The 17,568-nt window shown below is 38.1% G+C and overlaps 1 protein-coding gene and 1 long non-coding RNA gene across 5 annotated transcripts in view; one reads left to right on the top strand and one right to left on the bottom strand.

The window, feature by feature from the left end:
- Positions 1 to 17,568, top strand: part of LOC133766575 (uncharacterized) — a 217,646-nt gene that overhangs the window by 42,786 nt on the left and 157,292 nt on the right. The gene's annotated exons all lie outside the window — the stretch shown is intronic.
- RBBP8 (RB binding protein 8, endonuclease) overlaps positions 1 to 17,568 on the bottom strand; it is an 80,789-nt gene that overhangs the window by 8,205 nt on the left and 55,016 nt on the right. For all 4 annotated transcript variants that reach the window (XM_062201455.1, XM_062201452.1, XM_062201453.1 and 1 more), the window contains 3 exons: positions 14,398 to 14,541; positions 11,222 to 11,291; positions 6,275 to 6,371 (listed from right to left, as the gene is read on the bottom strand). In XM_062201455.1, coding sequence (XP_062057439.1) covers positions 6,275 to 6,371; positions 11,222 to 11,291; positions 14,398 to 14,541 — 311 coding nt within the window. The remainder of the gene's footprint in view (positions 1 to 6,274; positions 6,372 to 11,221; positions 11,292 to 14,397; positions 14,542 to 17,568) is intronic.

Raw genomic sequence — 17,568 nt, 5'->3', positions numbered from 1 at the left:
CACCTCTCAAAGGCGAGCAAGACAAAGAGCAGGCGCCATTTTGGACATAAGTCATAAGAAGGGCAACCTCAGTCAGGACTGCACCAGCCCTCAGCCAAGCAGAAAAACCTGACTCGGGGGTGGTGGTGGTGGTGGTGAAATAACAGGAGATTAGGACTTAGTGAATGTGTGGTGCTAATGAAGTGAGATTGTGAAAAAAGAGACGGTGGGGGAGAGAACTCACAGAATTCATGTGAGTACTCTCCAGAGACGCTACAATTCGGTAACCTTGGCAACCCAGTGGGAGACTGCAGGAGAATTTGAGCCCACTCTGAGGGCAGCACAGATTCTCTGTGTGGCCCTTGGGAAAGAGCGTCGGATTGCTGGCTCCTGTGGGTATATCATTTGCCTGCTAACTACCTCCAATTCCGCTCAGCTGTGCGGAATTACTTCCCTTTTGAATCAAAAAAAGAAAGAAAGAGAGAGATTTACCACGCCGAACTTGGGAGTTTCACCTTTGGCACACCCTTAACCTTGAGGAACCAAACAGAACTCTCAGGCCACACCCATTTCAAGCCTCTAAGGCTCCATCAAAAGCAGACAGTCCACTTAATACAGTCATAGTATAACAAGAAAAAACACCACAGCGAGGGAAGGAGAATCCAAAGAATATCTCTACAACGCCAAGCAACAAACGCAAAAACTGAGAAAACAAGAACAAGGATGACATTATGACACCCCCAAATGAACAAGACACCCCAAGCCAAGATTATGAAGATGATGAGGTGGAAGAAATGCAAGATAGATTTCAAAAAATTTATGATAAGAACAATTAGAAGTGTTCAAAAACAAATGCTTGAGGTACAGAATTCCTTACTGGATAGGATAGAAAATCTCCTTCGAGAAAATGAAATCTTAAGGAGGAATCAAAATGAAACGCAGAAACTAGTAGTACAGGAAAGTGTGATAGTGAAGAGAAATCAAAATGAAATAAAGAACTCAACAGGTCAAATGACAAACACATTAGAGAGCCTTAAAAGCAGAGTCAGTGAAACAAAAGAGAGAATGTCGGACTTAGAAGACAGAGCACAGGAAAGTATACAGTCAAACCAAAGAAAAGAAGAGGAAATTAGAAATCTAAAAAATATTGTTGGGAATCTACAGGATACTATTAAAAAACCCAACATTTGGGTTCTAGGAGTTCTTGAAGGCATGGAGAGAGAGAAAGGAGTAGAATGCCTTTTTAGTGAGATACTTGCAGAGAACTTCCCAGGTTTGGAGAAGGACAGAGACATCCTAGTACAGGAAGCTCATAGAACCCCTAGAAAACATGACCAAAAGAGGTCCTCACCACGACATGTAGTAATCAAACTCACCACAGTGAAACATAAAGAAAAGATTCTAAAATGTGCAAGAGAGAAACGTCAGATTACTCTTAGAGGATCTCCAATTAGACTCACAGCAGACTTCTCATCAGAAACCCTACAAGCTAGAAGGGAATGGCAAGACATAGCCCAGGTACTAAGAGAGAAAAACTGCCAGCCCAGAATATTATATCCTGAAAAGCTCTCATTTGTGAATGAAGGTGAAATAAAGACCTTTCATAGCAAACAGAAATTGAAAGAATTTGTCGCCACTCATCCAGCCCTGCAAAAGATGCTTAAAGATGTGTTATACACAGAAACATGGTAATCAATATGAAAGAAGGTAAAAGGAAGGAAACCTCACAGCAAAAGTTCACAGGAAGCTCAAGTATATATTAGAAAATATCTTTGGCAAATGGCAGGGCAAAGTTACTACTTATCAATAGTTACATTGAACGTTAATGGCCTGAACTGTCCAGTTAAAAGACACAGATTGGCTGATTGGGTTAAGGAACAAAACCCATCTATTTGCTGTTTACAAGAAACACATCTTTCCAACAAAGATGCATACAGACTGAAAGTGAAAGGCTGGAAAAAGATATACCATGCCAACATAAATGAAAAAAGCTCAGGCTAAAATTTGTGTTACCTTATTTAAAATGTTATCCTAATTGTGTTACTAGACATGATAGTTATCTTAATGAGAAAGCCCCAGAGGCCTAAAGGGTTAAATACTTGTAAAATCCTACAGGTGCTTTCAAAAATACTGTGAAGTAAGCAAGTGCCTCTTGTTGGCTGATGAGTTTATAATTTTAAACATGGCAACTTAAAAGTCTTTTGTCATCCACAGTTATATATGATTTGCTGCTCATAAAACTAAAGCCTTGTTGGTTCTGTGTTTAGCTGTCCTCCTATAGGTTCCTATGGACTTTTCCCAGCCACTTCTATTGTATTCAGTTCTTTGGGATGGCTCTGTAAACAGATGAATCCAATAATGTATTAATAGTACCAACTGAGAGAAAGTATGGTTAACTGAGGTTACTAAAAACAAAAAGCAATTCAAATCAATTGGCAATTTACAAAAAGAGCTTAAAGACTTTAAAAGCTATTATTAAAATTGCTATATTGGTCTATTATGTTAGGTCATATGTGTGTACATATTGTACGTCCACATGGGAAAATTTTATTAAGAGTTTTATTTTAATTGGCTTATAGATAAGATTGTCCATAAATTTAAGCTGGTAAAATTAATCAAAGATACGTTTCAATTCGTGTGACCTGAATCTCTGTATCATGTTTTAAACTTGTTGGTAGAAAGAAACTAAAAACATTTTGTATGTTTGTGCTTAAGTGTACTGGTTAAACAAACTACACCATGTTAGATATTTAAGAGGTGTTTCCAAATACATGATTCTTAAAATTTATAGAAGGCATTGGACCTTCTGGTAAATGTTTTCTTAAGTTGTTATCTAATGGTTGAAACTGTTTGCTAAGTTTTCATGTGATATTGCTATTGTCAGCAAGCGATCTAGGACTTGCTCCCTCATTTCTCTATTCTAAGCCCAACTTGTTCTTTCATTTCTCTATCCTCTTCAAGGTAGGAAACTAATTCTATTATGAAGGAATCTGTAGGACACACAATTTAATCTTTAGACCTTATAAAAGAGATGGCTAACATTTTTCTGTAATAGCATAGCCAAAATAAGAGCTTAAATTATAATTTCACAGCTAGATTTACTTCACCACCAGTGAAGTAAACAGTAAGTAGAAAAAACCTCCCTTTCAGACCAAAGGGAAAGAAAGTTTTTAAGTGAGAATATAATTTTCCTCATGGGCATTGTCTACCTTAGAAAAACTACTACAGAACATGCCTGTGACTACAGACTTGTAGTTCAGGCCACCGAAGATTAGAGATGGGAAACGGGCACTCCCTTGACTTGCATCCTCTGGTCTGCTTTAACACAAACCAGGAGGAAAAGAAAGCTAGGCATCAGAAGCAATGGGTGGCAGGCCTATTAATGGCTGATCTGTACAGTGATCTGCCCTCAAGGAGACCCAACAGGCCAGTCCACTGCAGTGGCTTTCAATGTGGTAAGCCTGGGCTTCAGCAGAAGTCAGCTTGTGAAGAGCCCTGGCAGCTCTGCCAAGAGTTGGATCACTGGAAATGGACCTGCCCTGGAGTCGAAGGATGCCCAGGTCAGAGCCACAGATCTTATTGGCTCTAAGCTGAAAAGCCCTTCACTCAGCCCAACTTCCAAAGTGACCACTGCAGCTGAGGGGACGGCCAAGTAGGGTCAGCAACATTGCAGACAGAACTATAAATTTCTTGTTAGAGATGCCACCTGCCTTTACCTGGCCAGCTCTCCTCTCAGGCCAGCTAAGTAATGAAAGTCAACAGAGTGCCTTCCCCTAGGAGGTTCACACCTACCTTAGGATGTACCCCATGTGAAGAGATAGATAGGTCTGGGCCTCCTAACTTACAAGGCTAAAGCCCAACAGATTATTATCAAGCCCCTTCTATCAGGTTCTATTTGCCTCTCAATCAGAAAACTTCATTGTAGCTTAGACAGCACCTTTCTTAGCTCCTCTAATAATGACTCTGTCCTTTGTTCTGGGCCCTGTCTAGCGCACTTGGGCCTCATTTCTTTGTAATCATAACCTCTACTCTACCACCAATGGCTCTACTCCCAACCTGTGTGTACTGATGGTCCTCTTCCCCACATAATGCTGTATAATTGTTCAAAATTTCTCTATAGACAAACCCCTCTACCTACAAAAGATGAGTGACTTTTCTCCCAGTCTTGGCTGGAATCAGCTTTCCGGTCTGTTGGGTGTTTCCCAATAAACCCTTTCCATTAAAAAAAAAAAAAAAAGGAGGTGCCTTTCTCTGAAGGGAGGAGAGAACTTCCACTTTGACTATGACCTTGTCTAAATATGATCAGAGTCGGCGAACTCGGAAGGCTTCCATAGCCTTGGCAACTCATGACGGGAGCCTAGGGTGGTTACTGACTGGTGCCATAAACTAGAGTGTCAATTTGTTGGGTCAACAACAGGAGTCACTGTGCACTTGCTCCTCATGTGGAATCTCTGTCCTTAATGTGCTATACATTGTGATTTAATGCTATAACTAGTATTCAAACAGTATGTTTAACTTTGTGTTTCTGTGTGGGTGCAAACTGTTGACATCTTTACTTAATATATACTAAATTGATCTTCTGTATATAAAGAGAATTGAAAATGAATCTTGATGTGAATGGAAGGGGAGAGGGAGCGGGAAAGGGGAGGGTTGCGGGTGGGAGGGAAGTTATTGGAGGGAAGCCATTGTAATCCATAAGCTGTACATTGGAAATTTATATTCATTAAATAAAAGTTAAAAAAAAATAGGATTAGTTCTAGATTATAAAGAATTAGTTATGATTCTAACTAAAAACTGAAGATTTATGTATGTAGATTATGCTTTTAGTTAAGAAATCATGATATAGGGGCTGGTGATATGGCATACTAGGTTAAGTCTCTGCCTGTGGTGCTGGTATCCCTTATGGTCACCGGTTTGAATCCTAGCTGTACCTCTTCTGATCCAGCTCTCTGCTGATGGCCTAGGAAAGCAGAGGAAATTGGCGCAAGTGCTTGGGCCCCTGTGCTCATGTGGGAGACCCAGAAGAAGCTCCCGGCTCCTGGCTTCAGAATGGCCCAGCTCTGGCCGTTGCAGCCATTTGGGGAATGAACCAGCAGATTGAAGATCTCTCTTCTGTCTCTCTATCTCTAACCCTGCCTCTTATTAAATAAATAAATTTTAAAAAAACAAAAAAGAAATCATAATATATTCAAATGATGTTATGAAAAAATAACAATATAGGCAATTTTGCTTTTACTATGACATTATAAAGAGTAATTCCAATTTATACTATTAGTGTATGAGAGCATATTGTTTTTCATCAAATACTTACCTTCACTGCAATTTAATCATGTTTTCACATAAGATTTTCATATGGTTGATTCCAATGTATGAAAGGAAAAATTTAAGTGTTTTAAAGAATGATATGAATACTATTCATTACATTTTCTTTAAGGAGGAAAATGTTTAGGGAAAAAATTGGAGCTTATGGTGATACCAACTATTTAAAATATATATGTATATATACATACATACACATATACATATGCATACATATATATATATATACACATATATATGAGTGTAATTTCCTGAGTATTGGTGTTAGGAATAAAAGGTACAGTTTCCTACTGAAATATCAAAGTTTTCCCAAAATTGTTTGTATATAGGAACCTTTGCTTTGCAAGGGGAAAATTCAATGTAAATAAATATACAAAAGGAAAACGGTATGGATGTTTTACACTGAACATAAAAAGTAGGGCTCAGGCTCCAAATTCACTTGATCTAAGAAATACTGAAGACTCATTTTCATTTATTTGTACCTCTCAGTTCATAGCCAGTATATAATTTACTCCTTTTGTTATTCTTGATTCAACCAAAGTTTCTAGATACAAATATGGTTTGTACTTGTGATTTTTTTTTAAAGATTTATTTTATTTATTTGAAAGAGTTACAGAGAGAGGTAGAGACAGAGAGAAAGGTCTTCTATCTGCTGGTTCACTCCCCGGGTGGCTGCAACAGCTGGAGCTATGCTAAAGGAGCCAAGAGCTTCCTCTGGGTCTCCCACGTGGGTGCAAGGGTCCAAGGACTTGGGCCATCTTCTACTGCTTTCCCAGGCCATAGCAGAGAGCTGGATTGGAAGAGGAGCAGCCGGGACTAGAACCAGAGCCCATATGGGATGCCGGCACTTCAGGACAGGGCTTTAACTCACTGCGCCACAGCACCGGCCCCTGTATCTGTGATTTTTAAATCATGCATTTAGATCTACAAAGCCGTACTTAAAAACAAAATGGATGGTGTTTACATTAATACTCACAATTTCACATTCCTTACACGTGTGCCCAAGCAATTTTCTTCTATCTTCTTTTTTCCGAACCACCTCAATATGAGGAAAATTTTGTACGCCAGTTTCTCTGGGAGAAAAAAAATGAAGTAAACTAAAATTAATTTATTTGTTACTTCAGAGATCTTGGTTTAGGATTTAAATGAACAAAGGTGACAGCTCAGAGGAGAAAGAATCTTAAAACATTAAATTTTTCTTCTTTAAAAGTTTATTAAGTGCTCACTCTATGTCAATTATTATTATTATTATTTTTTTTTTGGACAGGCAGAATGGACAGTGAGAGAGACAGAGAGAAAGGTCTTCCTTTTTCTGTTGGTTCACCCTCCAATGGCAGCTGCGGCCGGTGTGCTGCGGCTGGCACACCACGCTGATCCAAAGCCAGGAGCCAGGTGCTTCCTCCTGGTCTCCCATGGGGGTGCAGGGCCCAAGGACTTAGGCCATCCTCCTCTGCACTCCTGGGCCACAGCAGAAAGCTGGACTGGAAGAGGAACAACCAGGATAGAATCCGGTGCTCTGACCGGGACTAGTACCCGGTGTGCCGGCACCGCAGGCGGAGGATTAGCCTATTGAGCCGTGGCGCCAGCCAATGTCACATTATTTTTATGAGTATTTTTCCCTAATTGAAAAAATAAATACTAGTTTTTATTTTGCTTCTGATTGGCTGAAAATATAATCAGGTTAGTAAGTAAAATAGGATAACATATTTAAAAATGAATGTTGTTACTAAAATCAAGAAAACGAATACTGCCTGTTTTCCAATAGTAAGAATGCTAGCTTAACCTATTCCTCTCCAAAGAACAGACTCTTCTGTTTAGCTGTTGTTTGCTTGAAAACGTACCTTTTGCTACCTCCACTTACCCCGAGTTCTTAAAAATTTTTGCATAATTATCATTTGCACTTTTCTTTAAATGGATCAGATCCTATTATGAATTACTGGAAACCCAGGAAGGGTCAAAGCCACTGAGGTAGGGTTAAGTGGAATGTATTAATGTGTTTTAAAGTACTTTGGGGGAAGAAAAAGCAATCAGGAAGCACAAGATTAAAAAATTAATATACTTGTATCTCATTTTCAAAAGCCAAATATAGAAAAACTTACAAGGCAGTTAAACAAGGAGTTATTTATAGTGTACATATATATATATATATATATATATATATATATATATATTTCATAATGGGAATATTTCCAGTGAGCTTAAACAGTCTAACTCAGAACAAGTGATTTTTAAAATGACTCTTTAGCCATTTATTATCTGCTCCTTTGAGGTATCTGGATCACATGCCCTTCTAATTGGCAAGCTCTTTGTGTCAAAAGAGGTTTCAGTTGCTCTATTGAAAAGTATATAGTTATCAGTCCTTTTTTGTATGTGTTCAACACAAGAACCCTCAAATCTGGAGCAATCTGAGAATTTACAAAAGGAGACCAAGAAAGGACAGATTAAAAAAAATATTGTCACAATTATATCTTTTTTCCGAAGAGTTTATAGACTCCTAAGCTTGTGTAAAACACATTTTGGCCACATTATTCCCTCTGATTATTCTCTATTGTGTTTCTGTATAATGCAGCAAGGAATCTACCAGTAGACTGGCATCTGAGTAGGATCTCAAGGCATCTCCTAGAAGGCTACCCAGCTTCTGGCAACACAAACCATTTTGCCAGTTTGCTAGGATTCTCAGTGGGAATCAGCAGGAAAGAAATCAAACCTACCTGGAGACCTTTACCATCCCTATACTTTTATCTACCTCCTGTTTCTTCAGCTATCTAGTGGCTTCAGAATAACTTAAATTCGTATTTTTTTAAAAAATCAGAGAACCTCTAATGAGAAACATTTAAAATGAGGATCTTTCAATCCTACTTTTAATAATCTATCCCAAAGATGCACAGGCAACAATATGAAAAGAGAATGTGCAAAGCTATTCATTGCTGTGTTGTATGTCAGCATAAACAACCCACGTGCCCACTGCTAAGAAATAAACTAGTCACAGAATGAGGTATTTTGTAGCTCAAAAAGAAATGAGGGATATCACTTTATATAATTTGAATGTTTCAAAGATAAACAGTTAAATGAAAAAGTAGAGAAAGGTACATATAACATTCTAATATTAGTCTAAGAGAAAGAAGAGTATGAATACATATGTATTTGCTCTCATTTTTTAAGATAGAAGAAAAAAATTTTTTAACAGATTGTTACTAATAGGAGTAACAGGCTAAAAGAGCAAAGAGAACAAGGATAGAAGCTAGATTTATCTAAATAAACCTTGCTACTATAGTCTTCAATATAATATACATATTTTACATAATTTTATAAAGAATTAAATATGAAAAGAAAACAATTCCTAAAACATAAAAAACAAAATAAAGCAAACCTAGGTACTGAGTTAGTGGCATAACTATACAGAAAACAACTGTGCCAAAGGATAATATTTGTCTCAGGTACAAAAGTCTATTTTTATTAGTCATCTAATTGATGGCATTACTATACTACTCTATGTGTGTACTGTAAAATAAACTGAGGAATTATGTTGGTAGTGATGAGAAGAAATATTTTCAGTAAGCAGGAAAACAAATATAGATGTAAGACAGAGGAGGTTACATAAAAGTCCTATAATTCTGAATTTCAGTTGCAGCTGTATGAATAAATATCTTAAAACAAACAAACATACAAAAAAACCGTATTCTTAATTGGCCACTTAGAAGGCCCAGAAACAGTGACTAAACCTATCAATAAGCAACTAATGGCCAAATTACGGCCTAAATACCATTTCTCACTAAAAGGAACCAGGGCTCCTAGAGAAATCCTGGGCCTACAGCAGGGAGTGAACAAGGGAGCTGGAACACTGTCAAAATAGAGGTAAGAGAGCTATGAAAAATGACTAAAGCAGCATTCTTTCTAGGGGAGAAAGATGTGACAATTTGAGTATGATATTTCCCTTATCCACAGTTTCAGCTCCCAAGTTATCTGCTATAGTCTGAAAATATTATGTTGACTATTTCAGAAATAAAAAATTCATAAATTTTAAATTGTGTCATTCTGAGTAGTGGGATAAAATCTCACACCACCCTGACTAAGCCATTAACTGTCCCTTCATCCAAGCATTCCCAAGCAGTGGATACACACTGTACATGCTCTTTGCCCACTAGTCAGTAGCTGTCTTGGTTATCAAATAGACTGTTGCAATATTACAGTGCTTGTGCTCAAATAACCCTTATTTTACATAGAAATTGCCTCAAAGTACAACAGTAATGATGCTGGCATTCACGTATGCCAAAGAGAAGCTATAAGGCGCTTCCTTGAAGTGAAAAGCTCAGTTTATCATGCATGTTTAGAAAAAGCATAGTACATGTATGAACTGATATGACTTGGAGTTTTTCAGGCATCCTTTGGTGGTTTTGGAACAAAGTATATGGATAAGGGGGTCCTACTGTATGTATAAGGATAATCCTGCCATAGATTGAAGCAGATCAAATATATTTAAATCCATGAGTTTAATGACACTTAAATAAAAAACTAGCCACATTAAAGATGCTAGGAGATCACTTTGAAACACTGGTAAATAAAGAATTAGCAATTAACAAAATGACAGCTCTTAACTATCTGAATCTCATAAAAATGAATAATTTAGCCTAGTAGACTTTTAAAATTCTCAATAGGAGTAATTAAGTACAAACACTTTACTTATTGAGCAATGCAACTTGCCAACATCGTAACTCTAAGAAAAAAAGCATAAAAATTTTTTGAATGAATTACCTAAATTCATTTTAGAAACGAGTAATACATGCATGAAGATAACAGAATTTTCAGTATTTGCACACAAGGCAGAAAGGTGTATAGTTCAAAATCAAGATGCTTACACAGGGGCCGGCGCTGTGGCGCAGTGGGTTAAAGCCCTGGCCTGCAGTGCCGGCATCCCACATGGGTGCCGGTTCTAGTCCCGGCTGATCCACTTCCGATCCAGCTCTCTGCTATGGCCTGGGAAAACAGTAGAAGATGGCCCAAGTGCTTGGGCCCCTGCACCCACGTGGGAGACCCAGAAGAAGCTCCTGTCTCCTGGCCTCGGATCGGCGCAGCTCCAGCTGTTGCGGCCATCTGGGAAGTGAACCAGTGGATGGAAGACCCCTCTCTGTCTGTCTGTACCTTTCTCTGTAACTCTTTCAAATAAATAAAATAAATCTTTTAAAAAAGATGCTTAAACAATTTTTTAAGGGTTTAAAAATTCTCACAAAATAATTTCAGGAACCAGTGTGTGGTACAGAAGATTAAGCTGCTGCCTGTGATACCAACACCCCATATGGGCACTAGATCATGAACCAGCTGCTCCAGTTCTGATCCAGCACCCTACTGATGTGCCTGGGAAAGCGGGAGAAGATGGCCCAAGTTTTTGGGCCCCTAGCACTCATGTGGAAGACTGGATAGAGTTCCAGGCTTCTGACTCTGGCTGACTCAGGCATTGTTGTTGTGGCGATTTAGAGAGTGAACCAGCAGACAGAAGATGGATAACTCTTTCACTGTCTCTCCTTCTCTCTCTCTCTAACTCTGCCTTTCAAATAGATAAATAAATCTTAAAAAATAAAAAAATTCCAAAGCATAACAACTTAAGGCTCCCCTACTGAAGTTTTACATACATGAAAGAGTATAAAACAAATTATCAAAATTCAAAATAAAACAGAACAAAAATACACCATGTTATAATTAAGCAGAGAAAATAACTATTACTATTACCCAAAAAAAATGGTGGTGGTGCTAAAAATTTGCTTATTTTGAAATCTGTCATTTTTATCTTTGAGTTTCTTTTTTGTTATGATCATAAAGTAAATGATCTTGCTTCAGCCAAAACCACAATTTAACAACCTAGAGATATTCTGACAAAGATAGTCTTGTTGTACTTCTAATCACATTGTTGCTATTAAGACCAACTTACCTCTCATCAGCTTTAAAATAGGGCTCCACAAATGCTTTGTGCTTAATTTTATCTTGTTTATCACCATGAGCTGTAAACAAGACAAGCATATCACAAACTTAGTAAAGAATGAATTTAATGAGAAATAGCTGGTTCCATTTTTTTAATTATTTCATAATTTACATCCCTGAACAACTCACTTAAATTTTCTGTAACTACTTTTTGTTTTCTTTTTCATCTGCCAAAAGAAGAGGTTACTGGTTCTCTCACTCACCTCAGATCTATTAAACAGCTAAAAAATCAGATCTCATAAAGCTAGGAGGCAAACTCCTTGGTGATGGGAAAGGTGTACACTGAACATTATACAAACCTGACAAACCTCCATAAGTCTGTGGGGAAAAAAGCCCTGTCAAACTATTTTCCAAAGTACTAGTAACAAATCCAACTGCTGTTCACCCTTCGGATTTAGCTATGTCTTTTCAACCACTTCAGTGGGCGCTAAATGCTTCTCCTTGCTATTTCAGATATGTGCTGCTGAATCCAGCATTTCTCATTTCTATTTATAGTTAGTATCTTGGTGATCTCACACCATTTCAGTGCTTTAAGCATCATCTAGCTGCTTGCCTCTGACTTTCTGTTACCAAATTATTTCTTTATTCTGGTTTTCTTGTCCAAACTCTACACACATTCCAACTACATACTAAATATGTATTACTTAAGAATTCAGTAAGTATTAATATGTCAGAATTGAGCTTTTGTTAAGTTCTCCTCCCAAATTTCTCTTGCCTATAACGAAGATGAAGTAGGACTTTGAGATAACAGAGTTAAGAAAATGAATAAATGGACAACAAATCCTAAATTATATGCCTGGATGACCGGGAACAATAAAAAAGTCTGAAGGGGTAACTTCATGGGAAACAAAAAGGAACTCAGGTATGTTAAGTTTAAGCTCAACAGACACAAGTATCTAGCAGTTACTCAGAAATGCAGGACTGTATTCATCAAAGAAGTCAACAGATGCAGACATGCATTACTCTTCAGGTATTTAATAAATGCTGTGAAAGAAAACAAGATGTGAAGGAGAGTCTTGGGATACTCTAGGAAGCAGAAGTTTCCAGAGATCAAAAGAACAGCACAACATCATCACAGATTAAGGAGAAGAAAATTTGGAAAGGTCAATGTCAAATGTAACTTACAAAAAAAAAAAAAAAAAAGACATAGATTAGTAAGCACACCTTTGTAACAGAATATTCTTTTTCACTGAAGTGAAACCAATTTGCAAGACTCTTCCGGGGAAGCAGAGTACATTGAATAGCTGTAAATTTTTTCCATGACAGAGCAAGCAAAAAGCTGCTGCTCACTCTCTCTGCTCACTCACTTTGAGCAAAGGGCCATTAATTTAAAAAACTTGATGGAAGCATAAGGGAAGCAGTCAAGACAGACTGTGCCATAACAGGATGAGTGCTCATTTCAGCCAGTGTAAAACAAGCTTTGCAAAACTAAAAATTCTGACTGCCTTATTCACAGTAAGAAAAAGAAATAATTAGCAAGAATTTTAACTTTTGATCCAGATTATCTACTTAAAGTTCAATTTTATATTCTTCTTCTGATTGCTATCTCTCATTGTATCTTCTTATTGCTCTCTAATTAACCAGATTTTAAAACTGATATAAACAGGGGCCAGCATTGTGGCATAGCGGGTAAAGCCACTGCCTCCAATATCAGAGTTCTTTATCAGTGCAGGTTTGAGTCCCAGCTGCTCCACTTTTGATCCAGCTCCCTGCTAATGCACCTGAAAAAGCAGTGTAAGATAGCCCAAAGTGCTTGGGCCCTGCACCCACGTGGGAAACCCAGAAGAAGCTCCTGCCTCCTGGCTTCAGCCTGGTCCAGTCCCAGCTGTTGAGACCATTTGTGGAGTGAACCAGTGGATGGAAAAGCTCTCTCTTGTCTCCCTCTTTCTCTCTTTCAAATAAATAAAATAAATCTTAAAAGGAAAAAAAAAAACCCACTGATATTAATAGTTATTAGGTATTTTGTCAGGATAGAGAAAACATTCATAGCAGAAAATAGAGTTTCAATTATCTGCAAAGGTTTCTCCTATTTCATTATAATTATTCACTAATTAACAGAAATTTCTCAACACTACTATAAACTTCATGAATATGAATTAGCAAATCAAGACTGATTTGTTAGTTTTTTGCTGAGGTTTGAATCATATATGGCTCCTGAATTCATGCAGCCATTAAATTCCAAAGTTTTAAACCAATGATGTGAAGGGGTTGGAAACACCTAGCAATTAGGAGGAAGTTCTGAGGTCACTGGGTACGTGCCCAAGAGAGGGCTGGGTCTCTAAGCCTGAGCCTAGCCCTACCCTCCCAGTTTCCTGGTGTGCCACATGACCCTTCTTCCACCCCTGGTCTGCCATCGCCACCCTCCAGCCACCAGATGATTGAACCAGTGGGGCCTATCCACTGTTGAACGGTGAGCCTCTAAAACTGTGAGCAGAAATAAGCCTCTTTTCCTTCAAAAGTTAGTTTTTCTGAGGTATTCTGTTGTAGTAATGAAAAGCTAACACAGTTCTGATAAACATTTTACAGTTATGTAAGACCCTAACAGAAGGGGAAGCTAAATGAAAGTAGAGGAGAACTCTTTGAACTACTCTGGAGAACTTCCACTAGTCTGAAATTACCTAAAAAATTTTATACAAAAAATACAATTTTTTATATATATATATTACAAATCTTCAATATACCTTATTAAGTCTCCTTAGACTTAACTTACTAATGTAAGTTACTTTTTATTTATTTATTATTTTTGACAGGCAGAGTGGACAGTGAGAGAGAGAGACAGAGAGAAAGGTCTTCCTTTGCCATTGGTTCACCCTCCAATGGCCGCCACGGTTGGCGCGCTGCGACAGGCACACCGCGCTGATCCGATGGCAGGAGCCAGGTGCTTATCCTGGTCTCCCATGGGGTGCAGGGCCCAAGCACTTGGGCCATCCTCCACTGCACTCCCTGGCCACAGCAGAGAGCTGGCCTGGAAGAGGGGCAACCGGGACAGAATCCGGTGCCCTGACTGGGACTAGAACCCGGTGTGCCGGCGCCGCAAGGCGGAGGATTAGCCTAGTGAGCCGCTGCGCCAGCACTAATGTAAGTTACTAATGTAACTGAGAAGCAGTAAAGAGAAAATAGTCGTACTGTTTGGTTTCCTTTTAGTGGTAGACAATTCCTCCTCTTCTTCAGCTATTTGGGGGGAGCTCTCTGCCAAACAGGATTCATATTCTTCATGTGTTGTCCGATCAAACATATCTTCCAGGCTATCATTCATTTTTCTTTCTCCATCTAAGATAAAGAAGAGTGTTTTTCAGTGAGCAGATATATGTAGTGAAATGTTCACAACCATGTGTAAAAGGTGATTTTTAGTTGTAAGTCATCTTGTTAAGTGTTAATTCAGTGAATGTAAGTGGATACTAAATTGCAATGAATGTAATAAAATATTTAAAGACATCTTAAATCACAATTCTTACAGTGCAGTTTAATTTTTATTATTCATGCATGAAGTCAAGAGTAAAATCCTCTAGTATGGGTAGTTAGTGTATATTTACAAAACTTTCATGTCCTATGTGCCCTTTACTCACGTGAAGAGAATGTTTTTGCTATAGACATATATTGCTTACAAATAAGTTTTCTTCTATCAGTTCCTGTAAACTTCAGACTAAACCCAAAAGAGTCTTACCAAAGAAACTGTGAAAAATAGAAAATAACTATTGAAATTTTTTCACCTGTTTTTCTTAAAATTTTATTTATTTTCACTTTATTTGAAAGGCAAAGAGGTACAGACAGAGAGCTCTTCCATAAGCTAGACTACCTCTTGGTACAGAATTTTTGCTTGACATTACTGAATGGCAAACAATTCTCTAGGGGCAGGTGTCTGATACAGTGGTAAGATGCTGCTTGGGACACTGGCTGCCTGGTTTGAGTCTGGCCCCTTCACTTCTGATTCAGCTTCCTGTTAATGTGCATCCTGGTGGCAGGAGATGGAGGCTCAAGTTTCTGGGTCCTTGCCTGCCACACAGAAGATCCGGATTGAGGTTTAGCCTCCTGGCTTCAGCAAGGCCCAGCCCTGGCTATTGTAGGCATTTGGGGAATGAACCAGTGGATGGAAGATCTCTGTTTCTTTGTCTCTGTCCCTCTGCATTTCAAATAAATCAAAATAAATAATTTAAATACACATTTTTTCATGCTAAGGATGATTAATTTGTAAAAAACAATAAAAATAAAAATAAATAAAATAAAAAAATAATAAAAAAAACAACTGCTATGTGCCAGGTACTGTGCTAGGCATTCTGGAAGAACTCTGTATATGCCATTTAATAAGTTACAATGTTAAACTGCTGATCTGGTTCATGTGTATGTCTTACTTCTTACTATGAAATATCTGAAGACAGAGATACTATCTTTTTTGCTTTTTTAAGCTACAGATTTCTTAAATTTCTAAACCTTTTATTTTAGTTATACAAACTTCATGCATTTCATAAATACAACTTTAGGAACACAGTGATTCTTCCCACTCTATGCGCCCCTCCCCCCACTTTTTCTTCCTTCCTCTCCTATTCCCATTTTTATTTTTACTAAGATCTATTATCAATTAACTTTATACACATAAGATTAACTCTATACTAAGTAAAGAGTTCAATATATAGTATAAAAAAAAACCTGTTCTTCAACAGTCGAGACAAGGGCTGTTCAAAGTCATTGCATCTCAAAGTGACAATTTTATTTCTATAGATTACCTTTTAGGTGCTCAGAGATGTTATCTGTATTGATCTATCTTAGCACCTAGTAAGTCTAACATCGGGTAGCCTAATGCAGAGTAGGGGTACAGAAAAACTTTGCTGAATTGCAATATTATCAGTAATTGGGAGCTTTTCTCATTATATTTCCTTTTTAATCAGTTCTAAGTGTTAAAAAAGATTTTACTTTATGGAGCAGATTGTTTTCAAAATACAGCCTCAACAATGTTTCCTATTCCATGTGCTATTTGTACAACATGATGTTGACATTCCTCTCATTGACAGCCACTGAAGAAACACTGAGGTCTATGTTTGCTCACTTTGAAGCTGGGCAGATCTCTGACACTATGCAACTTTCAAGATCATAAAAACGAAATATACCTCTGCTTTTCTCTCTTTTCTACCCCAGTAAGTGGGGTACTCACTGTGGAAGTTTAGCCTCTATGTCATAAGGAAGCTCCAACAAGCCCCCATGGAAAGACCACATAAAGAAGTCCTGAGACTGAAAAGTCAGCCTCCAGCTTCCCAATCCTGCTGTTCCTTATCCTTCTACCATCTGCACACAGCTACATGAGACAGACCTTGAGACAGACCTCTCCAGCTAAGCCCTTTCTGAATTGGTGAGCCACAGAAAATAAAGAAAAGAAAATGACTGTTGTTTAATCCTTAAGTTCCGGGCGTGATTTATTATGCCACAATAGTTTCTGTAACAATTTATTTAATTATCTCTATAAACTAAACTCATTAGTCCAAGTTCTAATCTTATTTCACATGATACTTGCTTCAAATACATTTTGGAAACTCTTGTGTACTTTGAATCAACTAGATAGATTTAAAGCCAAAGTAGTCAGTCATACTTTAGTGTTTTTTTTTTTTTTTTTTTTTGACAGGCAGAGTTAGTCAGTGAGAGAGACAGAGAAAAAGGTCTTCCTTCCGTTGGTTCACCCAAATGGCTGCTATGGCCGGCGTGCTGCACCGATCTGAAGCCAAGAACCAGGTACTTCCTCCCCGTCTCCCATGTCGGTGCAGGGCCCAAGCACTTGGTCCATCCTCCACTGCCTTCCCGGGCCACAGCAGAGAGCTGGACTAGAAGAGGAGCAACCAAGACAGAATCCAGCGCCCCTACTGGGACTAGAACCCTGGGTACCGGCACCGCAGGTGGAGGATTAGCCTAGTGAGCTGCAGCGCTGGCCCATACTTTAGTTTTTTTCCTTCGCTCCAAAAGGAAGGAAAACATTACCAGGAACTGGTACCACGAACAACAACAAAAAAAGCAAAGTATCACCTAAGAACAGTTATTTAAGTGTTACAAAACCGATTTAAATAAATGACTATGAAGGGTTTTTCTTAATAGGTACTGAACCCTATTTAGGCAGCTATCTACTTGATCATGTTTTGTTAGTTCATTACTAAAGAAAAGTAAAGACTTAAGGCAGAGAATCCTGAAATTTTTTCTCACTTAGTTCATTTAGGCAGCAAGAGAAAAGCTGATTCAAAAGAAGCCAGAAAACAACCAGCTGTTTTGTTTCTCAGCCCTGAGCTACAGGTAGACAACTTAAAGTTCAGCAGATGCTAG

This window comes from Lepus europaeus, chromosome 9 (assembly GCF_033115175.1).
Source record: "Lepus europaeus isolate LE1 chromosome 9, mLepTim1.pri, whole genome shotgun sequence".
NCBI classification, from domain to species: domain Eukaryota; kingdom Metazoa; phylum Chordata; class Mammalia; order Lagomorpha; family Leporidae; genus Lepus; species Lepus europaeus.
The sequence above is the reverse complement of the archived record's forward strand: the minus strand, read 5'-3'. Positions and strand labels throughout refer to the sequence as shown.